At 48.1% G+C, this 24,797-nt stretch overlaps 6 protein-coding genes across 6 annotated transcripts; 3 read left to right on the top strand and 3 right to left on the bottom strand.

Annotated features, from left to right (window-relative positions):
• Window positions 1–4,999: 4,999 nt before the first annotated feature.
• On the top strand, window positions 5,000–8,433 carry N7484_005282 (HET domain-containing protein; the record flags this gene model as incomplete). Its single annotated transcript, XM_057115702.1, has 2 exons — window positions 5,000–5,563; window positions 5,623–8,433. 2 exons carry the CDS (start codon window positions 5,000–5,002, stop codon window positions 8,431–8,433), a joined length of 3,375 nt encoding a protein of 1,124 aa, XP_056975842.1.
• Window positions 8,434–11,911: 3,478 nt separating this feature from the next.
• On the bottom strand, window positions 11,912–13,106 carry N7484_005281 (intradiol ring-cleavage dioxygenase; the record flags this gene model as incomplete). The annotated part of the gene is made up of 3 exons (XM_057115701.1): window positions 11,912–12,446; window positions 12,500–12,806; window positions 12,857–13,106. The coding sequence occupies 3 exons, from the start codon at window positions 13,104–13,106 to the stop codon at window positions 11,912–11,914; spliced, it is 1,092 nt and encodes a 363-aa protein (XP_056975841.1).
• A 949-nt stretch (window positions 13,107–14,055) lies between these two features.
• N7484_005280 (intradiol ring-cleavage dioxygenase) lies at window positions 14,056–15,251 on the top strand (the record flags this gene model as incomplete). The annotated part of the gene is made up of 3 exons (XM_057115700.1): window positions 14,056–14,110; window positions 14,170–14,552; window positions 14,628–15,251. The coding sequence occupies 3 exons, from the start codon at window positions 14,056–14,058 to the stop codon at window positions 15,249–15,251; spliced, it is 1,062 nt and encodes a 353-aa protein (XP_056975840.1).
• Window positions 15,252–17,002: 1,751 nt separating this feature from the next.
• Window positions 17,003–17,413, bottom strand: N7484_005279 (uncharacterized protein; the record flags this gene model as incomplete). Its single annotated transcript, XM_057115699.1, has 2 exons — window positions 17,003–17,176; window positions 17,399–17,413. The coding sequence occupies 2 exons, from the start codon at window positions 17,411–17,413 to the stop codon at window positions 17,003–17,005; spliced, it is 189 nt and encodes a 62-aa protein (XP_056975839.1).
• Window positions 17,414–18,468: 1,055 nt separating this feature from the next.
• Window positions 18,469–21,255, bottom strand: N7484_005278 (uncharacterized protein; the record flags this gene model as incomplete). Its single annotated transcript, XM_057115698.1, has 1 exon — window positions 18,469–21,255. The coding sequence occupies one exon, from the start codon at window positions 21,253–21,255 to the stop codon at window positions 18,469–18,471; it is 2,787 nt and encodes a 928-aa protein (XP_056975838.1).
• Window positions 21,256–22,068: 813 nt separating this feature from the next.
• On the top strand, window positions 22,069–24,742 carry N7484_005277 (Zn(II)2Cys6 transcription factor; the record flags this gene model as incomplete). Its single annotated transcript, XM_057115697.1, has 4 exons — window positions 22,069–22,270; window positions 22,295–22,375; window positions 22,474–22,958; window positions 23,042–24,742. The coding sequence occupies 4 exons, from the start codon at window positions 22,069–22,071 to the stop codon at window positions 24,740–24,742; spliced, it is 2,469 nt and encodes an 822-aa protein (XP_056975837.1).
• Window positions 24,743–24,797: the final 55 nt, after the last annotated feature.

The following is a 24,797-nucleotide window of genomic DNA, read 5'->3' as shown; positions in this document are numbered from 1 at the left end:
TTGGGCCTGGAACTCTAGCCTAGCACTAGGCCCTAGGCCAGAGACTCGGGCCTAGCCTAGGTCTAGGTAGACCTGGACAAAACCCGCGGGATTCCCACCATGGGATAGACCTAGACTTCCGCAAAACCTAAGTTGGGTCTAAAGTCTCGACCCAAAACCTAACCCAGGCTGGGTCCGGGTTGAACTTCTATAACCCGGACCTAACCCGGACCTAATGTTAGGGCCCTAATAAAACCTAACTTAACCTAACTCGACCTAACTTTTTCATAATTCTGGTCATAAAACTGCTTAGTCATTAAGATAATATAACGTATTTCACAAGCGAGCGGGACACCCGGTCGGCCGGGACACCCCATCAACTTCAATTAATTCAAACCAGCACAATTCACCCGAAATAACGTAATATTAAATATCTAAGCTATTTAACCAGTTTTGGATAATGCGTTCTTTTATGCCCTTGGATATTACATTCTGAGCACCTTGGTGGAGCCCGACGTCGTGGTTCTTGACCTGGATTTTGACTGGTTGGCTCTCTATCTTGAGGTTGAATTTGCGGATTTTCAACCTTTTGGGCTAATTCTTTGAGCTCTGCCACTAATAGACCTTCTGAATGAGCTATCTGTTGCTTTGATCTTGCCTTTTTCTGCTTCTTTTTTTCGTTTCTAGCACGTAAAAGCTCGTTTTCTCGAGCAAGAAAAGCGGTAGATTGCATTGTGATTTGGCAAGCTTTTAGCACTTGATTAATAGCAGAATTCAATGGGCTTAGTGGGCTCTTAGAGCGTTTTTCTAAGAGCTTTTTAATTAAAGAAGCTTGCTTCTAGAGTTATTTATAATTTAATGGTGTTTTTGGCTCCCACGCGTTGCTTTCGCTCCCTTAAGAAGGTGGTGGTGTGGGTGTATAGAGTCGAATATTAAGCTTTGAAATCACTCGATTTGGATCATATAGTACTAATCTAGTTGCTAAGAAGCTATTTTGGATTGTTTCTAGCTTGAATGCCTTGTTTCGAGCGATTGGAAAAGCGTCGAGAAAGTCTAATTTGTCGATATGGTTTACTCTAATCCGCATCAAATTTTTAACGATTTAACCGTACGCGCGCTTAAGAACCGTAAAATAACCTATATTAAGAGGTTATAAAAGATAAGAAGAGTGCGGTGGTATATAAATCGGAATCACATCATTTTAATAGCAAATTTCATTAAATTTTGGAGTTAAATGGCTCCCGTGACCATTAAGAACTAGGAGTCGATATTTCCCCTTTATTCTTGAGAAAGTCGATAGAAGAAAGACCTTTTTAAGCCAGCGAAGGCTAATTTCGTCTAAGGTCTATCTATTTAGGCTAACCTTAAATTGCTAGTCGTTCGGAAGTTTATCAGCCTAGCTTGCGATGAAAACTTTACCCTTAAAGATAATCATTAGAGGGAGGCTAAATCTAGACGCGCCTATACACTTAATTGAGGTTACCTATTCACGATTTCTAGGCTATAAAAGAGCGCGCCGACCGTAATATTCAGCTCTTGTCACAACTTTTGCGGTCACGGTTAAGCCTATCGCAAAGCCCGTCTCATTAAAATTATAGATATCATTTAGATTAATCCCGTTATCATGAATCGTCTTTTGAACGAGATTAAACCATTCTCTTATGATTTTTAGATCTTCATATTTTACGCGTGCGTAATTATAGCGTCTCGAGAACTGTATATTAAGCTCTAGGTGTCGTTTAACATAATTTATTACCTAATTCTTGCCGACGGTTTAAATCGGGGTCGTTCCGCGTATCGCGAGTAAGAGATTAGCCATTTCTTATACTATTTTAGGTCGCGGTGCCGCTCCTCGGTTATCCATAGAAAGTACCCATTTCTCTAGCGAATTCTCCTCGATTTCGGTTAATTTGAATGAATTCGGGCGGGATTCGACGCGGTTTTCGCGTCCAACAAGACAGGCATGAAGTGTTGATTTTGGAACGTCATATATACGTGCTGCCTCACGAATTGATAGCTTATCCTGCTTTTTAAGAGCCTGGATAGCAAGCAAAATCCGGCCTTCTTGATGTGTTAAATTCTGACGATTTTGAGAGCGAATTGGTGGCATGGTGGGTGGTTGGATAAGAAAGGTGTGATTAATTAACGCGTTTTGGTTGGGGTGTCCCGGCCGACCGGGTGTCCCGCTCGCTTGTGAAATACGTTACTGTTTTTTATATCTATCTGGTTTATACAATATTGCACTTTGCCTTCTTTGTAGAAGACTCTGGAAATTTTGAGAAATAACTTTGTAATCCTAGAGATTATCTTAAGCTTATGCTAATTAAAGATAAAAATCTGTTAAAATCTATTAATTAGAGAGTAGTTTATGGATAATATGATTTTTACCTGAAATTAGTGATGTAGTGATAGAAATATATATATTCTCTAGTTAATACTAAATATATGTATCTTCTAGGAATATGTAAAATTATAGTAAACTCTGCTATTTTTACTTAAAGTAGTAAATATTATATATAAGAGTTATTCATTTTGCTTACTTATTTTAATTAGCTTACTTTAAAACTATATAAAATAAGTATATAGAGTAGGAGGGCTAGTTGAATCTTAAAGTTTTATATCTTAGCGGAGAGGGTTGAAATTTTTTAAGGTTCTTAAAGGTATATTAGGGTGGGAATTAGGTTTTTGCTGGGTTAATTAGGTTATTATTGGGTTATTACTGGGTTTTTTGGGTTATCTTAGGTTTTTTAGGTTATCTCTATTAGATATCGCTAAAGCCCATAAAGCCTAAAGCCTAACCCGACCTAACCCATAAATGGGTCGGGTTTTGGGCCCGTTGCTTAGCCCATTTATGGGCCTTGGGCTTTGCCTTGGGCCCAAGGCCCATTGTTGGGGGCCCATTGGGGGCCCACTAGTGTATAAATAAGATAAACATTTACTAATTTTAGTAAAAAAGCAAAATATATAGTCTTCTTATGCATTTTTCTGTATTAGTCAGTAGATTTATGAGCGCCAAGACCAGTTTTATGCAAAGTTGGGCTTTTTATGGGGGCCAAGCCCATAGTGGGTTGGGCTTTGGGCCTGACTCTGGGCCCATTTTCAGGTTTTGGCGATGTCTAACGGGGTGCACGGAAGCGAACTAAACTAGATAATGATCAATAGACGTACCATTAATATAAAAAATAAATAGTTTTCACTAATTTATCAAGAATTTAATATAATCATTTCTATAATAAACTATGTAATTCTAATACTCAACAATATAGAAGAATACTACATAAATAATGTAAGTCACGGGGTGATTGATTCTCGCTGCCAAGAAAGGTCTATAGACGGGCGTAGTGGGCGTTAGGCGTTGGGCCCTACCCCCTAGGCCCGTCCATGGGCAGGCCCGCTATGGGCATTGCCCGCTTACATAATGTCCATGGGCATAGCCCACGCGCCCGTCCATGGGCGATGTCGCAGTCTAGCTAGTATACGACACTGTCGATCGCCCGTCGGGTATTCACCGCTATAATCGAGGCACCGGGCTCTTACTCCTGGTAGGCATCGCTCCCGTTTATATTGGCCTGTATAGTGTCCGCATCGTGGCGTTTCCTTATATAACCATGCTAAGTGACTAAATTGTTGACACTAGAAGCATCTCTTCTTCTTGATCTTACGGCGTTCTACGCTACCGATATATCTCTGGCCTACTAGAAGCCTGTTGTTGAGGATATATTCGGCTCCTTCTACGGAATCGAACTATATACCGAGCGATGCGAATTTCCCTAGCGTCTTATCCTTCCTCTTAAGCCACGCTACCTTTTCTACCTAAAATCCCTGCTTAGAAAGCTCGTTTTTAGCGGTGATCTTATCGATAGCCTAGGCATTTACGTTATCTAAATTAAGGTCCTCGGTAGGGGTACGGTGTACCACGACCCCGAACCGTAGTTTCACTAGTTTTGTGTTATTCCCGAGCTCGTTTAACCACTGGGTATTGTTTCGGGCTGCCTCTGCTGATGTTTCGTCCTTAAATCGGATCAAGTACCCTGTTTCGGTGGTGCCAACCCTGGCTACCTGGGCATCTTGTGTGGCTGGTGTGCTTAACAGGGCTGTGCGGATGTGGGAGTTCGCGGAGTCGGTGGGGAGGTATCGGCAGAAGGTGTTCCCTTCGGTAGTATTGCTGTCCTGTGGGTCCATAAATGACCGCTTGGTGCTAATCCGGACACAATTCTGGTCCTTATCGGGGCGGGGGTGGTTAGGCAGTGGGTTCGTGTTGGTAGAGTTGGCTACAACCGTCGCCCACGCTCGAGGTAGGGGTGCCGTCGGCGGGTTTCCTCGCAGGGCTTTGACTTCCTCGTGGAGCTTCTGATTTTGCTCGAGAAGGACATTTTGGACGTGTTTAACTTCCTGTAACTCAGTTCTGGTGGTTTCGATAAGTGCGGTTTGGCGGTGGATAATGTCCTTTAGCTCGTCGATGAGTTTCCAAACTTCGCGCGTAGTGATCCGGCCGGTGATCTCCTCTGAGGCATAGTTCTCACTGTGTCGTCCTCTCTTTCTCGTGACGCGTGTTGGGATGTTGTTCACCCTAGGCTGGCAATCGTCGACTGAGAAAACGGTCGACTCCTGCGTGTTTGTGGGTGGTGTCTCGGGCCCTCCCGCGGGTGGGTCCGCCATCGGTTAAGGCTTAGCTTCCGTTCGGTACACAACACCACGATTTCGTATCACGATAATCTTAATCACACCTACAGCCGATTGAGTACCGCTTTATCTGAAACCATACAGGATCCCACAGTGTTCCCAAATCGGAAGATACAGTATGCGCCATGGAACAAAGTGTCTGACATCAGCGCTCGACGTAGCTGAAGGACTCTAGGCTAACAGACACGAACGCTGTCATAATGCTGATAATGACTTTCCAAGTCTAGTGAATGCTTAGAGGTTTCAATTCAACACGCAACCCTTGCTGGATTCTTTTTTTCGAGTTTCTCCCTGATCTTGTTCATCAAAGCTGTCCGCACCGTCTACCCTCCGCAATATGCAAGACGTGTCGGAAAAAGTACCTGAATTGTTTGTATACCAGTACAGCCCACTTCCATCAGGGCTCAACAACATCCGTATGCTCCGCCTACTCCCGACTCCCAACAACAATGCCCCTATTCGATGTCGACTATTCGATTATTCTCTTTCTAAGGAGCGCAGAGGAGGGCACCTGTACGAAGCATTATCATACGTATGGGGAAATACCGATAAGCCCCAGACTATCTTCATCGACGATCAGTACCTCTCGGTGACTCTCAATCTCCACGAGGCCCTGTTACATCTGCGGGACTCCGTGATCGAACGGGTCGTGTGGATCGATGCGATTTGTATAAATCAGGGAGATCTGAAAGAGCGTGGTGAGCAGGTTCAGCTCATGGCCAAGATCTATAGCAATGCAGCTCGTGTGGTCGTTTGGCTTGGACAGGCTTCGAATCATAGCGACATGACGCTGGAGGCAATACGAGTCGCTGCGAGCGAGGGGTCCTCCTCGCAGTGCCATGCGTCTTTACGGGAGGGGATGGATGAACTGTTAGGACGGTCATGGTTTAGGCGCATCTGGGTGAGTTCGCACTTCACGAAGCAATCTGATCCTGGGAGGCCAATATATCAATCTCGCAGGTCCTTCAAGAAGTGGCGGCAGCCCGGCAGGTCCGACTTCACTGCGGATTTGTGGAACTCGACGGGTACACCTTTAATGCTGGCCTAAAGGCGTTAGGCAACCAGTACCCCGGTCTTATGGTCTTGCAGCGCTTGGTAGCTCCTGTAATCTACATCGTGGGAAGGGCGATCTTCCGGCCGAGAACCATGCAAAGCGCGTCGGCCCCAGGGAGCTTTTCTCTGAATATGCGGCCTCTGAGCGAGATGATCGAAATGTACAACCGCCACGAGGCAACTGTACGTCATGATAAGATCTTTGCGCTGCTAGGTATGAGTTCCGACAACCCTATTTCGGCTGGGTTAATACCCAACTACGCACTCCGGTGGACGGAGGTTTTGCGGCAAACGATTGTTTTCCTGTTAGGTTCTGGTGTGTCAGCACAGACCTGGGAGAACCGCGAGTTGGCAATTATCGAAGGGAAAGGGCTTGCTTTTGGTAAGGTGTCCAAAGTAGGCGGTGGTGATACGGACGACAATCAGGACATCGAAATCATATCCACAGTGGCATCAGGACTTCCTGATGCCAAGCGTACATTGTCTCTGCAGAGGCTGTCAAATCCGGTGAGAGAAGGTGATATTGTCTGCCTGCTTTCTGGGGCGCGAAAGCCATCTATTGTCCGACTATGCAAAGACTACTTCACTATTGTCAGAATCCAGGTCTCTATGCCGCCGATTGTGCCCAAAAATGACACTGTACACGAGTTCCTACTGCTCTGGGATTGGGAAGTCTCCGAGCAGCGATCATCTGAGCATTCTGAATACAAGTCCTTGATGGAATCTCTAGTTTCACCATGGGCAGTCGCTCGTTCACATGAGATGACCCGCTTGTGGCATGCAGCACTGATATCGCACGATGTTTGGGAATTCAGAAAGTCGAGCATAAGAGTCCAAGACTCTTTGCAAGCCCATGTAACTGAGCTGGGAGAGGAGGATTCGCGCACGTTGACCTGCATGCACAAGGCTGCAGACTTGCACATGAAGCTGGACGAGATGGTGCCAGCAGTGGCATTGTTCGATCGAGTAATAAAGTTGGCAAGGAAAAGTCAGGAGCTGGATGAAATCACGACTAACAGTCTCTCCGCGCTGGCAGCGATCTACAGGGCGCAAGGCCACTGGAGAGAGGTGCGAAAGTTAAGAGCGATGGAAGATATCATCAATCTGATGCGAAACGGCAAGCATGCCATTGATGATATAATGCCGAAGGTGACTAGGGCACCGGACAAGGAGCTCCTGATGCTTATGTTTGAGCGAGAAGGGAATAACGCTCAAGTCACGGATGATCTGCTTAGCACGATAGCCAAGGACCCCTGCGGAGCGGAAATGATGGAACTCGTCCTCGAGCATCGAGGAAGGGAAATACGTATCACAGATCCTGTGATCGCTGCAGCCGCGCGGAATGCAAGTCACGGAAAAGCAATTATTAAAGTGCTGCTTGAAAAAAGTGGAGCCGAGATCCAACTTTCAAATAACATTCTCCTCGCTACAGCAGAGAACATTGAGAGCGGTGGTGAAATAATTAAGCTTCTTCTTGACCAAGGAGAAGGCGAGATAGTTATTAACGAAGCTGTGGTGACCGCGGCCACACTAAATGCGAGCGAGGATTTTTTGAGGATATTGATGAGGAAGGAATATGGCCGGATCCAGTTTAGTCGAGGCGCGCAAATTCAGATTGTAAGCAAATGTGACAAAGGAATCATGAAGATGTTATTTGAGAAGGAAGGTGAGAGGTTCAGACCTACTGAGGATATACTCATCGCAGCAGCAGGGAGCCGCCATGGAAGGGGCGTGCTCCATATTCTCTTCGAGGAACGAGGGAATGACATCCAGATCACCGATGACGTGGTTGCTGCTGCTGCTGGTCATAAGCATGGAGACGGTGTGATACGACTCCTCCTGCAGCGCAGACGCAATGAAGTTGAGCTTACAGAAAAAGTGGTTGCAGCGGCCGCGAGATCCCTGTCTGGAACGAATATTATGAAGCTTCTCCTTGGACCCGAAGTTGACAAGGATCAATTGTCTGATAATTTGGTGGTTGAGGTGGCAAGGTATTTCAATACTGAAATCATGTCGCTGTTGCTCGATTCCATACAGGGCAATATTGAAATCACCGAGGAAATGATTGCTGCTACCCTTGAAAATCGGCATGGAGAAGAGATCTTGCGGCTTCTCTTCCACACGAGAAGGCATAAGGTGCTCATCAGAGACGATGCGGTCGTTCAGGTTGCCAAGTCATGTAACCATGAAACGATGAAGCTTCTACTTGGTGGAACGCAAAATTCGATACAGTTAACAAATCCAATTCTCATTGCGGCAACTCGGAACAAGCGCGGTCATTCAATGCTGGTGCTACTACTAAGTCGAACACGGGACAAGCTCCAAATCAGCGAAGAACTAGTGATAGAGACGGTAAGGAAGGGGAGAGGAATGCTGAGGGCATTGCTAAATGAAAGGTGCCACCAATTCCACATTACAGAAGATATCTTGGTCGCCGCTGCTGGACATTGGTACGGGAAAGAGCTTTTATCGCTTCTGTATGAAAGAAAGTCAGGGGAGATTCGGATAACTGAAAGGGTGCTCGACGCAGCAGCTGGAAGCAAGCGTAGCAAGGAAGTGGTGGAGTTTCTAGTCAATCATTCGCCTGAGGGTGTCCAGCAAACAGTGGGGCTAGTTGCCGATGCTACCGATACTACCGATACCAAACAGAAGAAAGTCATTGTGGATCTCGTGGTCGGTCAGAAACCGAACGGCTCGAGATCGCAGATGGTCCAATAGCTCAGCGTCGGGCTTGAACAACGGCGGACGCACCTCGTTCCGGTTTTGGCCTCCAGTTTGGCAACACAGGCACATGAGGGCATCTATAATTGAATAGCTCGTTAGGGAGAACTCAGGATATATAAGGACACTCATTCATGTATCTAGCATAGTTCTTCGTGTTCAATTCATACATTGTTACTTGTGTCTACTGTTCGGAAACCTTGATGACTCTTTACTTGATTATAACTTGACAACACTACGACCAGACCAATATTCCGGTATAGATTTGTTCGGCGCTATGCAGTGCTACGCCTTTTAAAGATCGTTGGTGTCCAGATTCAGGATGTCAGCGTAATGGTTGTGGCTGAGTTCCCCGTTCATCGTGGTCGGGACTTGTTGCACCGAAGTGGGTTTGGCGAGGCCAATATTCAGAGCCTTTTGGTTTTCAATGGTGCTTAAGTGAAAAACAGAAGCATCTTGACATCTCCGGCTTGTGATCAAACCGACAAACTTGAACTTAACTTTTGTTTGAACTTAATACATTAGTTTTCGAGATCCAGTTCGTCACAACTCAGGGCGACGACTAACATTTGCAAAGGAACGGATTTCTGTATAGTACTATGCATAAGCTAATAAACGGATAGATGTTTCTACTTGATCTTCCTCCTGAAGTTCTTCTTTACATATTAGACAATCTGGACAAAGCAGTCCGCACCGTTCGAGAAGCACTATTGCACTTAGCTCTGAAGGGACTTCGTTCCACCATCGTGTCTTTTCTGGCAAGTCTGAGCCGCATCCTTCGGAGCATACACCATCCACTAGCATGGGCCCGGGAAACCCAATGTCAGGACCGCTAATCTCAGAAAGAAGATTCACCTGGATGCCGAAGCTCCTTTTACTCCATTTCAGATCTGCGCTTTCGGTTCAGCGAGAAGCGTCGTTTATCAATCAATTTCAGGTCGCAAGGGTTGCTCCGCTAATAAATTCTTTACGGATCTATTCAAGGTGCCTGGCTTCAACCTAAAGGACTTTTTGGACTCGCTGCATGCTTACTTTGATTTCCCCGGCCTTATACCTCACCCTAGTGCGTGTCCGCCGACTAAGAACCCAATCAAAGTCTCAAAAGCTCCCGCTACAGTATATAGTTGTCAAGATCTCGACCCAAGACATTAGAAAAGTAAACTCTGTGATGTAGAAGTTAGAAAGACAACAGAGTCCACTAAAGAGATCTTAGGTAGGGTCGTGACATAACAGCGTTTAATTTAGGTCGTGAGCACTAGTTAAGGTATATTGATCGTTAACGCACGTAAGTGCTCGTGGTTTATATATCTCTCTCTACCCACTAACACTGTCAAAAAAGCACTATACCTCCGTAGTTCTAGCTCAAGGCCGATGAATGATTATTTCTACAATTAGACGCCATTAGTTATAGAGTCATAGAAGGAGCTTAATCTAGACTACTACTAACATAATATCAGTAGTTAGTTAAATACTATATTACAGTACTATAAACCAGATATCTATTAATCCTAACCTCTATATCACTCTCAAGGGGATAGACATAGAGACTCCTTCAGCTCTCCGTTTATATACATAAGCCAATTAATCAAGGTATTACTACGCTCTATAACACTACTCCTATTTCAGGTAGACCTAGATAAAACCCGCGGGTAATAGAAAATTCTAGTCCCATACCGTCCAGGTCTAATTTCAGGGCAGCTATAGGGCCTCCACGTGAGATACGCGTCGCGTGTCCACGCCCACGCGCGGAGTAAAAGACCTATCATACTTAGGGGCTTCAACGCTTCATATTTAATATGATAGTGCTGTTACGCGGTGCTAACTGGTCATAGTGAGTATCGCTCGTAGTGGTGCTATACATACGTCGAGGCTCGTCCTTAAGTCTCAGTCGCAATCGTACCGTTGCCAGTTAGCCTTACACGGGCTCGGATCTATAGAATAGACTATTATTGGGCAGTGCCAGATAGACCTGGACAAAACCCGCGGGAGGTCCTAAATTCTTATCCCGTGCCCGCGGGTCCTTAGTCATACGGGCCGGGATAATATGGTTTTGACCACCACGCCCCACTCCCATGGGATTTTTTTGACCGATTTCCCGTCCTGGGTATACCCACGGGTTTCCCATGGGAGTCGTAAAATTACCCATATCTACATAAAGTCCCTGTATAATCTGCTGACTAAGAATACTGAAAGATTGGTAATTTAAGCTGTTTTGGTATGTAATATAGAGCTAGAATCGAACTTGAAACCTTAAAAAAAGGGTAGTTCTAGTGGAATTTAGTAGTTCTGGTGGAGTTATATAGTCACGTGTGTATATAGATTACTACTAAAAATACAGAAAAAATTGGATAATTAATGCATGTCTAAAAAGGGTAAGTTTGCACTGTTTATAATACCCGTGGGAATACCCATATCCCATCGCGGGCGGGACATACCCCCCTAGTCCCGCCCATGGGACGGGACAAACCATTTTTGACCACCGCGCCCCACTCCCGTGGGACTAGTTTTTATGAAATTACCCGTGCCACGGTCTATCCCATGGTGGGAATCCCGCGGGTTTTGTCCAGGTCTACTAGGGATCTCCCTTTTAGTTCCGAACCGTGGCTTATTATAGGGCATCCTTGATCGTAGGGCGGGACCCGTCGTAGGATCTTCCCTATTAGCGATAATCATGGCGTGTCGTAGGATACTCCTTATCCTGCGATCTTGCTTATCGTGCGATCGGCCTTTTCCCAGGATCGCACTGAACCGTAGTCTTTCCGTAGTGACCCTCGGTTATCACGTATTGTGCGTCCTATTGTGGAGAGGCTATGGTTCTCCGAACCATGCCTTGCACGTGACCTGCACGTCGTCCCGTTCATCCAGGATGATTGGGTATAAGTGCCCCGCGGGTGGTGCGGCCCCCTGTAGGTCCGTAACACCCTGATCATTCCGCTAGATAAGAAACCTCACCCCGATCTCACTTCTCTCACCCAGTCTCCAAAGTTCATGGTGAAATTTAGAGAAGTGAAGAGCTCCGTTCTCTCGGGAATATATTTTACTGATCTGCTCCACATCCCTTTTTCTTTCTCTCTTTAGCTTGACTGTCTTCGTTCACTGGACACTGGACTTTTTTTTGAGCAGTCTTGTAAGGACCGCGGTTATTTACTCTATTTTTCAGTGGTATAAAACGCCGCTCTCGCACAATGGCGATTCGAGGGGAGAATTATTCATGGATAGCTCCCGTAACGTATTATGATTTTTGCGTCACATGCAAGATAGTTCTGGTTTAAATTTTATCTTTCAGAATCTAGTTCTAGACTGAAATGCCAATTTAAATGTACACTCTCCCTTTTATAAGGATTTGCGAAATGGTTTTGGGTTCCGGGCCAAACTCTATGCAAATGCTGGTTCTAGATGTCCAGCTCTCCGATTCTAGCACGGCGTCCGGCACACATCCGTATATACAAGAGAGACATTACGACTGTGCAGGTATTTACTTGCCGGGGGAGAACTTGTGAGCACCAGTGTTCTCGAAGCCACCATCAGCTTGGATGTAGCCGGCAATAGCATAGTAGGAGTTGTTAATATAATTGGCAGTGGAGTTGATTCCGATCTGCTTCCAAGCGTACAAGCCATTGGAGATATCGTCGCCGACGTAAGAGTACTCGACAAAGGGATCGTACTCCGAGTCAGCCTGAAGCTTAGCCCACTGGTCTTCGGCGTTGCTGGTGACGGCAACGGTGTTGGTGTTGTATGGGTAGGACGCCTCGACGGCGGAGCGCAGCTTTTCGTTGTAGAAGAGTTGACCGTTGTGGGTGATGGAACCTGTGTTCACCAGGAGCGTTCCGTTGGGCAGCAGGGTTGCATTGCTATGGACCAAAAGGTGGGTGTGGGTAGCACGACCGCTGTAGTGGCCAGGGAAGATGGTGTCGAAGACAGCAACGCCGTCCTTGTCGGTAGGCTGAATGCCTCGGAGGTACGTGCTGTTCCAGCCATCGACGGCGTAGTTTCCTTCTTCCGAAATTCCACTATGGATCACATTATCTTCCGAAATCGTAGTGTCGGAGCAGTGGATGCATACCTGTACACTCCGGTGGCATTGGCATTCCAGATATCGACGAAAAGATCTGGCAGAGGCTCGCAGGTGTTCACGTCAATGTACTGGACCTCCAAGTGCATGGGCACACCCTGGGAGCAGATATCCTCGACGACATTCTGGCGGACCAACTCGCCCCAAACGTAGTAAGGACCGTCGGTGATAACAGGGGCAAGAATGCAGCTGGTTTCAGCATTGAAAAGAGCCTCCGGGCTGGAGATTCCGGTTTTGTTGTGGCTCACGGCTTCCCACTTCGCGAGGTCCTCCGCAGTACGACGGTTCACACGGTGCTCTGAAGAAGTAAGTAAAGTGCCAGAAGACCACCGGGGTGAAGAGACCTACTGTCGGAGTTGGCGACCTTCTCACGAAGCTCGCGGAGCTTGAGTTCACGGCGCTTGATGTTCCGGGATTGAAGAGAACGGGCAGATTCGGAGCGGGCGCAAGCGCTGAGCGAGCGTTTGCCATGCGCCGCCCACGCCTTCTGGGCCGCAATTTCCCTTTTCAGCTGACCCGGGTGGTGCTTCTTTCCAGGGTGGGCCAAAACGAGGCAAGCCATCAGGGCCACCATCAAAAGAGCGTGAACGAAATGCATGGTTGTGAATAATTGCTCTTTGGTAGAGCCGGTAGTGAGACCTGTTGCACAATAATTCAAAATCTGGCTCAAAACAGAGAGCATGGGTCTCATTTATTTCTGGCTTCAAAATCCAGAACCGAAAGATCGGCGCTCATTTTCTGAGAGATCGATTCAGTTATTTTCGAAGTACCGAGCTGACGTATTGCGGGGACAACTTTGCAAGTTCTCCTATCCATTGATGAGGGTGCGATTCGTAATACTTTTTTTGGCTACTGGGACTGTTCCCCGTTTGGTCAAGATCGACCGATTCCTCGCGCGGCCTCCTGCGTCATGCGGCTGTGGCTGACGATTAGCTCGGACCCCCGTAGAAATGATCGACATTAACTGTGGGGAGGCCAAGAATCCAAGAAAACAAGATGCGTCAGGCACTGACGGCGACCACTTGAATATAGTTTCAAGGGTCGCACTATTGTTCTAGAAAGAGTAGACGGCAAGCCCCGCTTGTCCCATGTTGCCGTCCCTGTAGGCCATGGGGATCTTTAAAGTTATGAAAAAAAGAAAAAGGCCAACGATCCAGGCTAGTTCCCCCTACACTGGTTAAATTGGGGTCGAAATCGGGACACGTAAAAAAAAGGGCTTCGGAGCCCCGTCCCTTGAAACCCAGGTTTAAGCCGGCAAGACTTAGAAATAGCGAGACCTTATTGGCTTGTAATTGCCGAGATTTAACCCCGGGAAAAGTTCGACAATTCAGGTCGGCGCATGTGCCAAGAAAAGCCAAGCAAGCCTTTAGACTTGTTATACCTCGTGACAATTCCTACTGTACGCGCGTCCCAGGGGTCGCCCTAGACCTTGATAGTGTGAACTTGAATGATATAGATCGCAATAAAATGGTGGATTTATTCGTCGCTTTCTGGTATCAATTCATTCCCGTCGCTTGTTCTCTCCACTCTATAGCAAAACCTTTAACATGCAGCTCTCTCAGCTTCTCTGGGCTGCTGGTCTGATGACCGTGTCTGTCTCTGGTGAATATCAATTTCCTCAGGGTCCATCAAGAGAGCATTAGCTAACAATTGCATATTAGCCCATCCGGAGGTCGTCGATCACTCCAAGGTTGCGCGCCGGCATGCGAATCATGTGAATACCCGATCCACTTCCTGCGCGGCGAAGCTCGAGGCCCGACGCGATGCTACTATCGCGAGACGCAAAGAGCGCGTTGCGAGGCGTCAAGTCGCCCGAGGGCTTTCTAGCGGCCACTCTCTAGCTGCACGCAATGTCTTCGATACAATCCAGAACACAACTTGCGTCCTCGCCCCTGAGACCGTTTGGGGTCCTTATGGCATTGATGGTGAGCTTCACCGTCACGATGTTCGTGAAGGTCAACCTGGCGTGGACCTTTACCTCGATATTGGTATTATTGACGTCGAGACCTGCGAGCCACTCCCTGACGCTTGGTTGACAATCTGGGTACGTACTGGATAATCCGGCACTATTGACCAGCCTGCCTCTGAAGACGAGAAGAGTAGCTAATCTATCTGATAGTCCTGCAATGCTACTGGAACCTATTCTGGGTTCACCGGCATCGATCCGGATACTGCCTCGGCCTATGATGGCTGGACTACCCGCAGTGACGGCACCACGGATGAGAAGACATTCCTCCGCGGTATCTCCAGGACCGATTCCGCTGGCATGACGGAGTTCCTGACCACCTTTCCAGGCTACTACATCTCTCGTACCACTCACATCCACGTGACCGTGCAGACCAACGTGACGGGCAAGGACAGCAGCTACAGCGATGCTGACGTCCAGCACCTTGGTCAGCTGTTCTTTGACGAGGACCTCATCAATTCGGTCTACCAGCTCGCTCCCTACAAAGCTCATCTTGCGACCTTGAACCGCACCACTAACGCCGAGGACTCTCTTTACTCTTCTGCAAATGGAGACGGCTACTCCGCCGTAGTCGACGTTTCCAAGCTGGGCGAGTCTCTCGCCGATGGTCTTGTGGGATACATCACCATTGGTGTTAACCGCACTGCTACTCCTGCTTTGACTACTGGTGGCAGTGTCAATGTTCTTGGCGCTCTGCCTACTGTGACCCCGTCTGCTGGTGCTCAGGCTTCTGCTTACGCTCTTGATGCCTCCGAGGGCTATTTTGAGAAGCACTAAACTGCGATCTTGGTCTAGAACTGCCGAGGTCTGCGCCCTGGCTGCTCCTGTGATTGGTTAAAAATAGTGAAATATGCATATATTCATGTTCTACTGAATGCGAGACCATTCCAACAGTTTAAAATCTTGTACAGTCCTCTACGGATCTTGGGGCAAAAGCCCTCGCCAAACTCTCAAAGCGTAAGCTGAGGCTTAGTCTGGAGCCTATTTTGGAGCGTAGTCTGAATGTTCACGGAGAGCATCTATAGTCCACGTAGAGCGGGCATCCTGCATTTTATACCGCTACTGGTAGTACCATTGAAATCTTCGGCAGACACACGGGCATGCATGGATCCATGAGTAGCAAAGGCTTAGTATCAACATACCGATGCTCTGGTTTAGCGTGGGGTTCAAAATTGTGGAAATGGCACATCTTGGATGAAAGTATTGCAGTCACCTCTCTTAAGAAAACCAGCCGCAGCGGTATAACCTTTGTCCAGCGACATATGTTTTGTAGCACTGAGGATACATGTATGCTGAGAATTTTTTAGGTTTGTTTCAATGCTTGATGATACCACTTATTTTCGTGCTGTAAGAAGGCATCTGGTTTATACTGCTCCTCAAGAAGGATGTTGGATAACTTGACAACGATAAATGCGATGCAGGGCCATAGCAAAATCGGCCTTTCGACCCAAATTGACTGTCAACTCTCCATCTGAACAGTGAGGACTCGCTTCCTGTGGCTATTCCCATCAACGATCAAGACCACGTCACGGGCATGTAGGAGGTTTTGACTGGCTGGGTGATCTGCGTATTCTCCACGCTGGAATTGCTCTTAGTCTATCGGGTTGTCGCAAGAGCTATCATATCACAACAGCTGTGAAAATTAGTCAATGAAGCTCGAGTGTAATCAACCATTTGTTCGGTCAAGAAGTGTGGGAGTCTCCGTCCCGCCCCGCCTTGCGGAGCCAGGCTTAATGGCGGCGCACTCAAGGTTTTCCCTTCCCCCGGCCGCTGGCGCTACACTCTTAAGGCTTTACGTTATGATGGGCTGGGCTCTTACGGCATCTCCGAGTGGAAGAAATTGATGTGGTACCTCGAGGCATGGAGAGAGGGAACTGAATGGGAGAGCATGATGAGAGGAAAAATGCTCCCTCGACACAGCCGCCTGCCAAGCACTGGCGGTTGGAGATTGCCGAAGTTCATCTCCAATAGATTGCAATGAGATTGTTCCACAATTTACAGTCTAGGGAGCCTGATTAGAGTATTGATCTGAATCTTCAAGGAGCTTTCTTGGCAACGGTCAGAGGTGCTGGTGGGCAAATGGTGTTCGCGGCTGTGAATCATCATCCCTTTCGATGTAAAGTGAGAGCATCCCATTCTCACCTCTTTCACCAACACATTCTGACGTCCGAAAACACCTAAAACATACAACAGCAGGGATTCGCATGTGATCAGACCCCATACTACTAGCCTACCAGCGTGTGGCTAAAGTACGGCTGAGCGGACAGGAAGCCCTGTTCTCCACACCCTATGGTCGTATGTGTTGGGCAGAAATAGTAAAGGAATACATCATCCTATCAATGTAATGCATGGACGGATGTGATCCTTCGTTCACCTAGAATTCCGTAGTTCTACCGACGCTAGCATTCGAAAATTTCATCCCTCAACTTCACTGGCACTAGAAAATGCTGAGCATTCTGTGCTGAAAAATGCGACGCTCAAATATAGCGCTATCTGGTTTTCCCTTCTCCCTCGTCCCGTCAGGCTACTCACTTCCCAAAAGTCTCCATATCCCAAGGCCCCTGTCTGTATCCCTGAATATTTTCCCAGTTTATCCATGTCCCATCGGCCACTTGGTACTCGGGGAAGTTGATCGCGATAACCTTTTGTTCGCCGGCGAAGCTACCATTGCTGGTAATGAGCCAACCCACTTGGATGTCACTCTACGTTAAAATTTGTCAGTGTCGCAGAGCAAAGATTGGTAAACTCAGAATTGAATAAAACCTTTGGCATCTTCGAGATTTTGTGAGCAAGGAATAACTTAAAAGAGATTTATTGGTAGTGGAGGGTAGATGATATTAGTGTGTAATAGTGAAAGGTTGTTGAAGGTCAGCTTGTGAGCGCGGAAAATCCCACTTTATATGATCGCCCCTTCCAACACTCACCCGGGTGAAATGCATGTCAGGCTTGGCGCTATTAGTGCTAGCTAGACTTGGCTGTATAGTTGAAAGAAACTGATAAGCCGTGGTGGTGAGGTTTATACCCGCACTGCAAAATGAAGTGCCATTGAAAATTAGTTTATAAAGAATAATAAGCGCTATAGAGATCTGATTGGGTATAATTATGACGAATCGAGCATTTGGTTACGGAGCAGGGTGCACCTGCACTGCCATTTGTATCTAGATGTCACTTCTTCTTGTCGCCCGGGCGAGAAATGGATGAGCGCCGCACATCGCCAAAACCTGAAAATGGGCCTAGAGTCAGGCCCAAAGCCCAACCCACTATGGGCTTGGCCCCCATAAAAAGCCTAACTTTACATAAAACTGGTCTTGGCGCTCATAAATCTGCTGACTAATATAGAAAATGCACAAAAAGACTATATATTTTGATTTTTTACTAAAATTAGTAAATGTTTGTACTGTTTGTAGACTAGTGGGCCCCCAACAATGGGCCGAGCAACGGGCCCAAAACCCAACCCATTTGTGGGTTGGGTTGGGCTTTGGGCTTTTTGGGTTTTGGCGATGTCTATTGCTGAGTACCCGAATCTGCTCTTGGTGCGATGGAAATATCGCATCCTATCATATATTTTAGACATTCAAATCCTCTAAATCAGGAATTAGGTACCGGAAGCAGGGGATCATAAAGCAGCTGCTGACCGAGAACCTGTACAATTGGGGGGACGACGCCGAGATCCTACAGATTCCATGGCTGGTCCTACCCGAAGGCAAGGAATTGGCATCCCTAATCGTCGAGTTCACCTCACCGCATCACGCCAATAAATTTATCGACACTGGAACGCTGTGGAACTCAGAGGTCCTTACCTCTGTTTTCTTGTTGGGACATCATGTGATCCCAGCTGTTCTTGCTTCAGTCGGATGAAGCGCCTGCATAGTCATACGCAACTGGTTAGACTGCAACAAGTTGATTGAACTTTGATTGATCGATCGATCGATCGATTGATTGATATTGAGGTGATATTGAAGTCTTGTTGCTCTTGCATATACACTGACAGATCTTATGATTGATAGTCATCAAGCGAATTCGAAGCATATGCCAGATTTTCAATAACAGCCAAACCATACTGCGCGATATCGTTAGTTGCGAGCCATGCGGCCTCATCGACGGGCATCAATACAGCACTCCCATTCACATGCGTAGTGTTCCATGCAGCGTCCGGTGCAAGTCCATCGCTGTCATAGAAGTCCTTCCAAGCTCGAAGCGCAAGAGTACTATTCTGCATCTCGTGCGCCGCATATGCTGCCAGTCGAGTGTGCGCTTGGTATAAGCTTTGGCTGCCGAAGCTCACCCCGTAACGGGCCTTTTGCTCCGCCGCTGAGGCATGATAGTAGTAGCAGTAATCCAACCAGGCTTCGTGGAACCCTTCTGGGATATCATCGGCAAAATATGCGATAGCCTCGGAAACAACCTCGGGAAGACCAAAGACAGCGGATAAATGAGAGACAGACACGTTTCCAAGATTGTCCGGATCAGCAGGTGGAGGCCCTAAGGTCCACGTTACCGGGTCGTAAAGACCTGACCCGGTCACGAAGCCGTTGGTCAAGTTTGCGATTCCCGAGATTGTGTTGGTCAATTTTGTCCTAGCCTCTTTCCATCTTGAACCCCGCCGCTCCCACTCAATCAACCACCCTGCAGCGAGACTCGACCAGTCCGTTCCAAGACTAAAAGCAACTGTCGAATTGGGGCTAGGTGTCCAGCCATCGGTACGGACCTTCCTCTGCGGATCGAGCGTCCCGTACGTCTTATCCGTGTCAAGCAACTCCTCCAGCAACTCCCCAATTCGCTCGTCCCCACCCGAGAGATAGAAAAAGTACTTTCGATACTGCGGTTGAGAGATACGTGCTTGTTTGGCGCTATCACCCCAATGTTGCACACCGTGACGCGTGCCCAGCCCTTTCCAGTCGCCGATGTGGTACACATCTACTTCACCTGTGTGTCGTGTAAGGGCCTCGGCAAACCGGTATGCATCTTCGTGGCCGGTGCGAAGGAAGTAGAGCCAGAAGAAGAGGTCTGGAGAAAGCTCCGAGTTGTCCCAGGCGTAACCGCCCACGTCGTACCGCCAGGTATGTCGGTCAGTGTCGTATGTGTGCATGAAATCGCCGTAATCCAAGAAGCCATACCAGCGCCGCTGCTCAATTTGAGTCCGGTAATATTCAAAGATAAAATCAAGGTGAGCTTCCAGCGTACTTGCAGCATCGCCAACGCTGTCAGGGATGGTCCAGTATCCTCCAAGGGCTTGGGTTTCCTGGATATATTTCGATTCTGGTACCAACACGGGAGGATTGTTTATGTACATAGAAAGCTCGGCGAGTCTTTCACTTTTCGGTGTTTGATCAAACGCGAACAGGTATATCTCGCTCGTTCGCGCGATTCCATAGGGAGTGTTGAAGCCGGGTTCATAGTCCTCGTAGGTGATCTCGAGAGCATCCAATTGATCTTCATATCCGTCCTCGTTCAGGCCGTCATGGAAGGGCCGAAGGTCCAATGGATCGGCGGCAGGGCTGTATAGCCAAAGAGTGACTTCGCCTGTGTCGGAGGCAGCGTTGGAAATGTCAAAGCCGGACGGATAACGTTTCCAAAAGTCCCGTAAACCAACGGCGAGGCCTCCTTTCGTAGCACCTCCCAGGTAGGCCAGACCTTCAGCACGTGTTCCGCTGGGGATTTTGATCCACGACTGGCCGGACTTTGTCCGTTTTTTAAGGCTGAATCCGTCGGCCGTCAGTTGAGTCAGGCTGTAGTCTGTCCACGTGGGAATCCATTTGAGCCGGGTGGTAACCCGACTGTCCCAAGTTGCTGTGTCTGCCAACTTCTGACCTTCATACTGAGCAGTTCTCACTTCTTCGCCGGGATCTCTTCGAAGTCCGGTGATTCCCTGAACAGCCTCATTGAAAATACCGCCATCTACGCCAGCAAATCTGACGTGTCGATCATAGTATTCCTCGCCCTCTAATGGGACATCGAATCGAATACCGAGTCCCGTAATAAAGTCCTTATCGGCTTCTCCATCGAAAACGATGCTATGCATCACTTTTACAGAGGCGGAGTTGGCATAGAGATAGAATCTAACGACAAATTGGAGCCATTGATCGTGATCAGCGCCGTCAATCACCGTGTGATTTCCACGAATAGTGACGAGGGTCCGAATCGAGCTCTGGTTCACGGATACCTCATCAATGATGCTGTGGAAGTTGGAATATTGGATGGACGAGTTTGATCGGCTGTCAAAAGTGTCGGGCACCGAATCCTGAGACTGAAGAACAAGTCTTCCATTCTCGCCGACCGTCTTGCCGCTTTTGGTCTTGATGGCACTGACTAGGATATTCCCTTCCTTGAGAAACGAGACGGTAATCTCACCCGTGTTGACACTAACCACATCAGACCCGTCGGACACGATGATGGAGCTGTTCTTTGTACCAGATTTCCCAAACGAGGTAAGTTTATGGGCGCAGCCCAGAGACGATGCAGTGACAGTGTAGTTGTCGTAGGTTGTATTAGACTCTGCGATAGCGTGGCCCGTCCATTTCAGCGAGCCATCGGCCCAATAGCCGGTAGCCCAAGACTGCAATTTTTGTCTATCTTCGGAGTCGCCAGCCATTTGGAAGCTGGTTCTCTTGGGATAATACTTTCCTTGCGGCCATGGTAAACCAAAAGTTACACCGGCATTATACGATGGTTTATCGCCGAGCCAATGGACAGTCGCAGATGAAGAGGTGCAGTTGGAAGCTGAAACGTGGGATATAAGAAGCCCAACCAAAAACAGGAAGCCAATGCCAAGTTTCGGCATGGTTAGTTATTAGGCGGATGTAAAGACTGTGTAAACAGGCGAATTGAAAGACTGACGAATTATCAAGTTTGGAGAGGGAGACAGCACTTCTTAAATGTCCCCTGACGCAACTTGACAGAACTATGAGGATGAGAAAAAGAATCTTGGCAGTTTCAGTAGAGACAAGGGGAAATAACATCTTGGCATGGTGTACGTGCCATGACCGGGATGGTTTCAAAGTGATCATGATTGGTGGTAAGCTCAGCTGAAAATTACCGAAGGAAGTAATATCGGGGTCACATAAACCTAACAATTGTCATAGCTCCTAAGTCCTCTGTCATTTCCCCGCTTCAATTGCGAGATGCATTCGGGAATATCGGCGTAAGGAAAGCGGCAGCGGGGAATGATGACCCCGGAAATACATTGTTCCGCTTGCTTTGGTCTTGGCAGAAAAAGGTCATTGGCCTGGGACTTGTCTCGGAAGGTGCGGGGTCCCCGCACTTGGCATGCGGAAGTATCATTTTGCTCTGCTGTATCTACAATATGTCTCAGTGCCCTTCACCCATGAACAAGGCGGTCACAGTTTTGATTTCTTATTTAATCAGGTTCTCCACGTTCCTTATTTTCGGCGTAGTTGAGAGCGAATAGATGGGGTGGCGGTTGGTTGAATGAGCCTATTCCTGGGCGAGCGGGGTTTCGTCGGCTCTCGGGCTATCTCATACGGGCTTCGGGGGAGCCACGACGCACAAAGGATCAAGTATCTCCTCACATCTTATGCACCCCAGATTTGATCTCGCGTACCCAAAGCTGGTACGAGAAGATCCATTGAGCAGAATGTCGGAATCTGTGACCAATCATACCCACCATGACAAGGAAAGCAGCAAGCTGCCAGAGCTGTCGGTTGCCTGTAGTAACTGCCGCAACCGCAAACTGCGCTGCTCTAGGGAAACACCCGCATGTCAACACTGCCGCAAAACTGGTCAGCTAGTACATTCGTATTTCCTCTGTCATCTAAGACAAATTCACTTCGTACAATGTCGCTAATTCGACCCCGGTATAGGGAGCGACTGTGTATACGAACCCAAACGGTCCAAGCCGGGGATTAAACCCGGGGCCATTGAATATTTACACCGACGGCTAGGTATGACAATGAAGAGTGCTTCTGCGGGTGAACTTATGATTAGGTCCACTCGGCTCGCTTATTAGGATTGCTGACGAGACTCACATCTCCGCCGCTAGATCGCCTGGAAGATTTCGTTCTTGATCGACTAGGAGACGATTCGCCAGGAGAGTCCAGCGACAAGTCGGTAACCGGGGTCGCTGATCGCCCAGCTAAACGACAACGGGTGGACAACCGCATCAGTCCTTCTCAGTCTTCGCTGCCCCAGGTCGATCGCAGTTCAGTATTTTCTTTTCTCAATCCGAACACAATTGAAGATGTTTTGCAGACATACTTCGAGCATATACACCCTTGGATCCCTCTCGTACACGAGACCAGATTGCGACGGCGTCTTCTAGACACAAAACACAGATCAAGGCTTGACGTCTTGGTGCGAGCCATGATATTAGTATCCGCGAGATATATACAGCGACAGGAGGCCGTATCCGACATCTCCCGGGCTAATATGACTACACAGCAGGCCAGGAGTCTGATTGCTTCGACTTCGATGGATTGCTTAAGCGTTGAAAATCTCCAGGCCCTCGTAATTTGTGTGCTTAATGATGTGAGATTTTTCCATTCTAGTCATAGACACTTACCATGAGATATTACACATTCTGAAAACATATCAACTAATTCAGCCTTCAGATTGGAAACGGATGGGGGGTAAAGGCATGGTCATTAGTCGGATCACTGACTCGGACTGTCGAATATTTGAAACTGACAGTCGAAGACGAGGAGTTTCAAGGCCGTACGTCGATTTCAAGGCCATTTGTATCTATATCCCCTCCGGAGAGCTGGGTCGAGGCAGAGGAGCGACGCCGTGTGTTCTGGAACGTGTTCAACATTGACCGGTTTTGCTCCGTGATAATGGGCTGGAACACAAGCCTCACCTCGGATGATGTGCACCGTCGCCTCCCTTGCGATGGAGTTTATTGGAGAAGAGATAAACCCAATGTTACAGCCTTTTTTGGCATCTGGGACAAGTCAGCAGGGCGGATGGGGAACCCCATCGCCTTTCCTCCGGCCCATTACGTGTCTCCGCAAGGTACGGGGACCAATGACGCCTCTGAACCGAGTCCGAACAACGCCAGCGGCTCTGGTTTATCACCGGAAGATCCCGCGATGCAGGCCATTGGGGCTTTTGCCTACCGCATCGAAGCAACCGAGTCGCTGAGCCGCGTTATGACTTACTTCCTACAGCAAAAGGTCGACATGCACCGTCCAGAGAACGTCACCAGCTGGCTCATAAGGTTCAAGGAACTCGACCTGCGCCTTGTGCACTGGAAGATGCTCCTTCCAAAGAAGTGGAACGCGGTCAACCCTACCTACACTACTGTCGGGCCCCACGACACGGCTTATCAGAACGGTACACCTAGTAGCAGTGGAGAAGCGACGGGGCTTGAGGTGAATGCCAAACGCCAAACAGTAGTGATGGATCCAAATCTCACACTGGCACACATCACCCATAATGCTTCCATGATCCTCTTACATCAACCTATCGCGTTTCCACCCCACGACTGGACTTTCCGCAGCCGCCTGCCCAGCAGTTGCTCTGCGGAGACCTGTCAGCAGGCGGCTTTTGAAATTGCCACAATCACTGAACAATATCTTAAAGTGTCACCGGCAACGTCCCCCGTCTGTCCCCAGTTTTCATTCTGCGTCTATGTGGCAGCCCGACTCCTCCTAGCCTATGCGACCTACTACGGTGGAGAGAGCACTGCTCTCTACTCCAAATTGGATGTGGAAGGCAGGTTTTCGACGCTAGTGCAAAGTCTAGATAAGATGTCGCGTCGATGGAACGGGAACCTGCTGGTGCCAGAGACCACGACTTTGTCCGAGGATCTGGCGGCAAAATACGCGTTGAAACTGAGAGAGATGCACGATTTGTGCATGCAGGGCTTGGGCTACAGGATAAATGTCTTGGATTACATTCAAGATATCGACCATTGGGGCAGTAAGGCCGACCCTATTGCAGGGGATCCAGTTCCTGTGTCAACTCAAAATGGCTTGACTCAACTACCATATCAACACCTGCAGGCACAGCCAGCGCACAACTTTCAAGGTAGTGGAAGGCCCGCGGAGAACCAGCCAAACGGGAACCCCATCAATGCGGCACCGGCCATGGCGTTACCTTGGCCTTCATCCCCATTACAGCTCCCCAGAAATCCTAACGAACAGCACCCGACAATGTACGGGAAAGAAACGTACTCTCCAAGGAACGAACAAGCGCCCTGCGACCTGAGTGCTATCTCACAGGTGTTGCAGAGCCACCAATTTATGGATTTGGACCGTATCATCAGTTTCGACAACGGAATGTTCAGTGCGAATCTAGATCATTCTTGGTAAAGGGTCATTAAAGGGCCAATTGTACTACACCGAGACCGTGAAAGTTGAATAATAT

Source organism: Penicillium longicatenatum, assembly GCF_028827895.1.
Source record: "Penicillium longicatenatum strain IBT 33135 chromosome Unknown contig_2_segment0_segment0, whole genome shotgun sequence".
Classification (NCBI taxonomy): Eukaryota; Fungi; Ascomycota; class Eurotiomycetes; order Eurotiales; family Aspergillaceae; genus Penicillium; species Penicillium longicatenatum.
This window is presented reverse-complemented; position numbering and strand designations above follow the sequence as displayed.